Below are 7,993 nucleotides of genomic sequence, written 5' to 3' on the forward strand. Positions count from 1 at the left end.
CGGTACTCAGTATGGGAGCTTAGCCCATGCTGGCTTGTCCCTCATTTTGTTTCTCAGACCATCAAGTAGAAGGCCTACATGCCCAGTATTCCAGCAGCCCAGAAAGCCCGCAACCTCTTCATTTCTCTCAAACGCTGACCTGTTCCACTTCAGGTCTAAGAGCCCAAAATGCTTGAGCCACATAGCTCACCCAACACTGTGTCCCAGCGCCTTAAGTCGCGGCCCCAGCCGCACCGTTGCCCTTGGCTTTAGCCAAGTCGAGCAGCCCAAACTGTGGTCCCTGCCATACCACCTCTAAAGCCCATGTAGAGCCGATTCCTGGACCTTGCCAGCCGGCGTGCCGCACCACCCCGACAGCTACTCCATGACAAAACCACCTAAGACGAAGACTAAGAAAATTAAGTTTTTCTTATCTTGGTGAGGCGTGGAGAAGACAAAGAAATCAATGAAAGATGGTTATTTGCACGGGCAAGTGAAGAAGAATGCTAGGGAAGGGGGAACAAATATCCTCTAGCATTCTCTCATTCTTGTAGGGATAAATAATTTCCCTCCAAAGTTAATTTAATCCCCTAATTAAGGTAGGGTTTACTAGCAATTTATTTCCCTTTCCTAGAAGAATCTAATTCCAAGTAAAAGTGGGAATCTACATCAAATTAGGAAACTATCTTATGTTTCTCTAAGCAATTAGAGATCTCTATACCTACTACCCTTTCCTGAGAGCAGCCCAATAGGTGTGGGGGCATTTGTGGAACCAAAAATAATCCAAAAATCATGGAGGTGACATGTGGACTTTTTGGTAAAAAAAGACAAGATTACGCTCAAGGCACACCGGGATTCCTACGCGCATATAACAAACAATAACAACTCAATTAAGGAAGAGTCAAAGGTGATCAATACGGTATAGGGCCGGCCACCCTCCTATAAATACCACTCTCATCCCACTAAAATGCGAAGCCATTTGCTACCCACAAACTCTTAAATACATCATATTCAGAATTCTAACTTTGACATCCAAAGATTCAAAATTCTAAATACATTCTTTTCGTTCCTCCTGCTCCTTTAGCCATCATTTTCCTTCATCTCTTTTGCTTCCCCTCCTCTTTTCCAACCCATAATCATGATAGATCTCAGGGTGTTGGACTCGATCTTGACACAAGGCCCTATATTCACATCTCACTATCGAATTGGCATGCTAAAAATATTGGGTGAAGTGTGCAACTATTCACGTCGGAACAAGAGTGTTTTACAGACCCTCTTTGCCTTCCCCTCCATTTATTACGTTTGGTGACTTTCTTAGCATGTGTGGATGTGGATGTGGTTCTTGGTGGATTGATCTTGCTGAACATTCTTAGATCTAGGCTTGGGTTTGGGAAGCGGATTTCTGTCACGTTACGATCCCGAGATACGTTCAGGATCAACAAATGACATAAAAACGTACATGTCCCACTATCATGACTCGCTTCTGAGACATGACCAAAAAAAAAAAAAACAAAAAAAAAAAAAACCAACAATTCAAAAGCGCAATGACCCACACCGGCCCGCTAATTTTGTGAACCCGCCCCTCCTCATCCCACCCCATTTTGTTTTAAGAATTTTTGGACCTGCCCCATGACCGTCCCGAACCACATGAACCTGCCCCAATCCACGAATTCAGGCCCGTTCGCCCACTCTGACCCCTACTTGTATAAAACATAAACTTCATAAATCGAGTCGATAATCTTTGTTTTGATACTGTATGGTGTTTTAAGTCGAACAGATTTTGGCCTCGTCCAACAACAATACCTGTGCTTGATTCAACAACTGTCATCTGTCATCTCTGAGTTATGATATTTTCTCAGTTTTCAGCACACGGTTATTGGCGTTCAACTAGATATTTGATTCAATCCACTTGCCCACACGACAAGTTCAATGGTCTTTCTTGTTTCCAAACTTCAGTAACCATCTTGCTTCACAAGTCAAAAGGAAAAGAATCTCGGCATGCCGGACTCCCAAGAAGAAAATAAAAAACAAAGCGGTGAAAAACATCTGCATAGGATTAAGTTACTTCAGTCCGGGAGGCGGGAGGCGGGAGCTGATAAGACAAGCACACAATACCAGTAAAATATCATCCGATCCGATGCAAGATTGCCCACACCAAGTGAGTAGTATTCACTACTCGTCACAATAATATACGACTAACAATTCTGTCACAATAACATAATCTAGAACTTTATGATGACTTGGTGTAAAGGCGGACGCCAAAAGCCAAACCCAAGATTGCAATGGGAACCAGGAACTGGAGAAGTTTGACGATAAATTCTGAAGTCTTGTCCTGGTTGTAATGAGGCTGCTTCGGCGGAGTGTATGTGGTACTTTTGGGGATAGTAGAGGCATCAATCTCTCCCACGTAGAAGTCCTTCAACATATCTCTGGCATTATCACTGTGACCCACGTCCTCAAAATCATCAGTTGCATCCTTCCCTGGAAAAAATGCATAGCAACATCAAGTTCACTTTGTATTCAAAGTGAAGCATAAAGAGACAAGAAACAACATACACATATAATATGAGAATGCACGCTACAAGATTTTTCAATTGGGAAAATCACAAACATTGCAGATCTCTGCAGGTCGTTAATCATGTCGATGATACAGCAAAGTCAACCTGATTAACAGAGTTGAGGGACGTATATAGTCCCTACTAAAGTCGAAAAAATGAGGACTTGTTTGTCAACCGTTTGACAAAATATCGATGACTGCAAAGTGGATGAAATTCATCCCAATCATTCTCATCTAATCAAACCAGTGAATATTATATGCACAAATATCAGATATATAGTTTATCAGAGCCCTCCTACCGAGGGATCCAGTAAGGCCGACCCTGCAGTGTGGTTCAACAATAAAAAGTCTGTTTTTAAGTCTCCATTCAACTATTTAATTATTTGACCAACACCACAATTCAGCTTTAACTGGAGCACTATGTTGGTCTATTTATTTGATCACAATCAGATGTCTATGTGCGTCCAATGGAGGTTCAAGGATGATAAATGAATACAAGTTAACAAAAATAGATGGTTCAGTACCTTGAACCACATTGCAACATGGGCAACAGAAGGTGACACCTAAATAAGCTTACTAAAGGCTCAATTGGGTTGGACTCTGTGTGAACGATTAACTCAAATGTTAAATGTAGTTTGTATATTGCTCACTATTTCTTGATAAATTTAAAAATTAATTCTTAAAGAAACTTCATTTAACATCATACCTGTTGCTGACACCAATACATCATCACCACCAGGATGGTCCTCCAAGAACTTGGTCACATCATAAACCTGATCCAAAAACAGAAATTGGCAATATTTAGATGATATAATTGGGGAAAAAAGCAAGCAGGCTAACTGTCTTATGCTAGAAATAAGACAGCAATACCAAACACCTTGATAGTTAGATACTAGTTTGGTCATTTGGCGTCCTGTGATAGTGGAAAACTATTAAGACTTCAAGCACACCTCTAGTTCCTAGAATGCACCTTTAAACTGAGGAAATTATCAGAAGATATGTTCTTAGATGTGGAAACAAGTAGAATTCTACACTGTTATCAGCTCAATGAGTTAATTTTTTTCTGGAGGACAGAAAGTATAATTCTATATGACCGCACAGCAGCTAATTATTTGGCCTTGTTCATCCATCTTCATGCCTACATCTGTCCATAGAAACATTATTCTTCTGCCTATAACAACTATACGCAAAGTCAATTATTCCTTTGCATGTATCTATCTAAGCATCCTTAAACTGGATGTGTCTAAGAAATCTTTATAACAATTTAAACAAATTAACTTTTAAAATACATCACTGTAAAGAAGCTAGTTAAAGTTTTATTTTTTTTTTAAATTTGGGAGATTATATCTTGAGGTTATAGCATTTCCACTTTTTACTTGCAAGCTGTCACTTTTGTCGTGGATGTACCTCTAGACACCATATCACTTAAGTGTTATTAGCAAGTAAATCAGCACAACTTCTGCTTAGGCATGAAATGGTTGGATTTGGAGGACACTTCATCTACAATGCCATGATACACGAGTTTTGTACGGTAATTAGTATATTATACCCCATTTCAGCTGTGATGGTCATGACTTGTGGGACAATTCATCCATGTTGGACACCTAATCCAATGGTTTGAAAATCATGGTCATAATTTAACAAAATCAGCTGATCTGATTCAAAAATAAATAAACAAACAAACAAAATCAGCTGGTCTGAAAAATAATAATGTGCTTTTCTTAGTCTGTAATCTTTTTAGCAAGTCCTACACTAGAAGAGAATCGCATCACTAAGCATGCTCTACACATCAAATATAGTGTTTCAAAACATATACTCGTAGATTTGCAGAACAAGAGAAGGAGACATTTGTATCCAAATCCTAAGGCTTAGGAAGAAAATACCAAATAAATTACTAAAGTGACAGTAAAAATATAGATACCACTATTGGAGTAAACTACAAAGAGATAAGAGGAACAAAATAGTCTAAATCAATGAGGAAGAGTTTGATTGGCATTTGGCCTTCTAAAAATTAAGGTAGGCATCAACCCCTTGATGTCAATAAAATTTTCAAACCAAAGTACCAAAATTTTTCAAATCAAACCACCAAGAGATAAGAGGAACAAAATAACTTTTATATTTTCTTTAAATCAGGTTGTCCGCATCCAGATTCCTATGGCATACAGCCGTAGTCGAATCAATAGCAAGTTAGCAACCAAATTGCAGATGCAACCATTTAGTAGTCTGCTTTAAAGAAACACATCCATGTGAATTTATATCTAAAGATGACAGTGGACCTATCAACAAAGCCATAAACATAAACATAAGCTCAACCAATTAGCACCAAAGATTGACATGATCTCAATCAAAGTTTCATGGTAAGAAATTAACCGAAACGATGTCGAGATTTACTTTACGGGCATGAATTTTGACATGCATAACCACAGATTGTTCTTGAACAAAGTAAAAAACAACAGATTCTTCAGGTGAGTTCCCAAAAATACAAAAACAAAATAAAAATACAAAAAAAACCAAGATCCACGATTCTAACGAGGAACACAATTGTCAATTTTCATCATATGTATGGTTGAATTCGCATGCAAGGATTCAAATTCCCAATCCTTACTGAATCAAAGCCTTCAAAAATAAACACATAGAATATAATCCAAGAAGCAAGCAAGATGATTGATTTCATATAATATCTTGAAGAGTGGGAAAGGGAGAACCTTGCCATTGATGATAAGCCAGCAATCCTTGGGGGTGTTGTGCTCGGAGACTTGAGCCAAAGTGAAAACCTTTCCGCCACTACCCATTTGCCTTTCTTGGTATCTCCGTTGCGTACTGATGGAAGGAGACGATGCAGGGTGAAACTTGAAGAAGTTGGTAAGGGTTGCTTAAATACAAAAGAGTCAAGTGTAGTGTAAATAATGCGCGTGTGTGAGAGAGACAGAGAGAGAGAGAGAGAGAGAGAGAGAGAGAGAGAGAGAACCGGATGGGTTGCTAGGTTATTGAATAGATTTTTGGTAGGTACATGGACAAGGATTGGATGGCATTCGTTGGGTTCGTAGTAAACTGGTGATTTTGGTGAAAAGTTTGATCATTTTTGTTGTTAGTTTCACGTTTTTCTAATTATGTAGTGCGTTTGTTTTGAGGCCGAATTCTAGTTTTATAGAGTTTTTTAGGGCCGACACGGTTTAGTTTGATTCAGTTGCCTTATTGAATCAAACTCATATCAAATGCAAACTAATGAAAAATGTTTTAAAATTTTGAATTTGTTGTAAAATTGATGGATTGATAGTTGAATGAATGCCCACTAAAAAAAAAACAAGACTTAGGAATAGTGTTTGATACTTTCAAAAGTATCATCATTGTTTTATGGATGGTTGTAGTTATGGGAGTCGCTCTATAAATAGAGCACTCCGTTTGTTATCAAATACATGCGAAAGAAAGCAAGAGAAATAATATCAGTATCCCTCCTTCTCTTTATCTGTCATCCTTTTGTGTTATAGCTATTAAAGTCATAGTGTGATATTTTGCACCTGCTTTGCTCATGTCCTTAGAAATGTTATCTCTCTAACTTTTGTCCATTTAACACGTTATCAGCATGACTCTCTAACCTTAAATAGTTCACATCTCCCTTCACCGTAAGAAAAAAAAATGCTTCCTTTAAGGTTTTTCCTCTTCTTCTTCTTCTTTTTCTGCTTCATCTGCGTGATGCACCCTCGCGATGAACTGCTAGCACCATGCCTACTTCTCGTTCTAAATTTAACAATTACTTATATCTTTGATTTCTTGTTTGGTGCAGTTCCTAGTTTCTAACCCAGTGTTTATTTATGTTAATTTTACTATAATCAAAGATGGTGCAGTACAATCGCCCATCTTGAACTGCAAATTTAATTTTCACTGCGATCAAAGATGGTGCAGTACAATCACCCATCATGAGCTGCAGATTTAATTTTATTGCAAATTTTAGGTGTTGCGGTATAATTGTCTAGCTTACTCTGTATATTTAAATCGATTATATCTTGCTTTGCATAATTTTATCGCAATTTTAGGTGGTGCAGTATAATCGCCTAACCTGCCCTGCATATTTAAACTGCTCTGCATATTTAAATTTTCCTGTTGTTCAAGTGGTGCGGAATAATCGTCCATCCTATGCTTGTTTCGATGAGAATGGTGTGGGACAATCGCCCTTCTTATTAATCATGAAAATCTCGAGCCTGAAGTTTCGAGTGCTTATCATTTTTTGGCCTCAAGATCAAAATGAAAAATTTGTAAGAACCGGAAGTTCTAACGCTATATTCCTCCAGGAATACATATTATTGCAAGTTCTTACGCATCTCATTTTTCTTTTAGAAAGAAAAGAACATGGCGAACTTGACAAAGCTTGATTTTGCTGCCCTAGACATTACTGGGAAGAATTACCTTACCTGAGTACTGGATACTAAGATTCATCTGGAAGCAGGGAATCTTAGAGATACCATTAGGGAAGAAAACAACTCATCCTCTCAAGATCGGGTGAAGGCCATGATCTTTATTAGTCGTCATCTTGATGAAGGACTAAAGAGCGAGTACTTAACGGTTGAAGATACAATCACCAGACAATGGTGATTCTTCCAAGGGCTCGCTATGAATGGACTCACGTAAGGATCCAGGATTTCAAGTCAGTGGCTGAGTACAATTCTGCGTTGTTCAGAATTACCTCTCAGATGAAGCTTTGTGGGGATACCATTACTGAGGAAGATATGCTGGAAAAGGCTTTCAGCACATTTCATGCCTCTAACATGCTCTTGCAACAGCAGTATAGAGCTCAAGGCTTCACTGATTACAACCAACTGATATCTGTGTTCTTGGTAATTGAACAAAACAATGAGCTCCTGATGAAAAATCATCAGTCTCGACTTACTGGATTTGCACCATTCCTAGAAGTGAATGCTTCTTCCTTCGAAGTGAACGCCACATCCTCTGGTGGCGATAATCATAAATGAGGACGTGGCCATAAGCGAGGCCGGTTGAACAGGAAAGGCAAGAATCATGGTGGTCAGTTTCACAACCAGATTCCAAGGCAAAATTCAGGCCCGAGCTTTAAAAATGGAAATCGCCACAAAGTCAAAGCTTGTATGAACAATGCTTCTAGAAACTCTGATAGAGCCTGCCATAGGTGTGGTGGCGATGGGCATTGGGTACGTACCTGCCGTACCCTAAAACATCTGGTGATCTATATCAAACCTCCCTCAAGGAGAAGGGTGTTGAGACTAATTTCCTCGACTAGGCTAGACCAATGGATATACCTGATCCAATGTGCAACTTATCAAGACAGTTGAACACAACCCACCTAGATGTCTTAGACTTCATTGTGGAAAGGAGGAATGAAGTGTATCGGTCCGACTAAATCATTTATATTTGATGTACTTTGATGCGTTACGAATATGACACACAAATTAAACCCTATTTGTGACAATTGTAGTAATGATGTAA

General features: G+C 38.8%; 2 protein-coding genes across 3 annotated transcripts; one reads left to right on the forward strand and one right to left on the reverse strand.

Annotated features, from left to right (window-relative positions):
• Positions 1–2,015: 2,015 nt before the first annotated feature.
• Positions 2,016–5,419, reverse strand: LOC137736924 (cytochrome b5-like). Of its 2 annotated transcripts, XM_068476244.1 has the most exons (4): positions 5,242–5,419; positions 3,243–3,309; positions 2,209–2,460; positions 2,016–2,071 (listed from the first exon to the last, which is right to left on the reverse strand). In XM_068476244.1, exons 1-3 carry the CDS (start codon positions 5,326–5,328, stop codon positions 2,210–2,212), a joined length of 405 nt encoding a protein of 134 aa, XP_068332345.1. In that variant the 5' UTR covers positions 5,329–5,419; the 3' UTR covers positions 2,016–2,071; position 2,209. The 2 variants fall into 2 exon arrangements, with proteins under 2 accessions (XP_068332345.1, XP_068332344.1); XM_068476243.1 differs by having other exon boundaries at positions 2,016–2,460; positions 5,242–5,417.
• Positions 5,420–7,119: 1,700 nt separating this feature from the next.
• LOC137735946 (uncharacterized) lies at positions 7,120–7,503 on the forward strand. The gene has a single exon (XM_068475297.1). The coding sequence runs from the start codon at positions 7,120–7,122 to the stop codon at positions 7,501–7,503; it is 384 nt and encodes a 127-aa protein (XP_068331398.1).
• Positions 7,504–7,993: the final 490 nt, after the last annotated feature.

The sequence above is a fragment of the Pyrus communis genome, chromosome 6, assembly GCF_963583255.1.
Source record: "Pyrus communis chromosome 6, drPyrComm1.1, whole genome shotgun sequence".
NCBI classification, from domain to species: Eukaryota; Viridiplantae; Streptophyta; class Magnoliopsida; order Rosales; family Rosaceae; genus Pyrus; species Pyrus communis.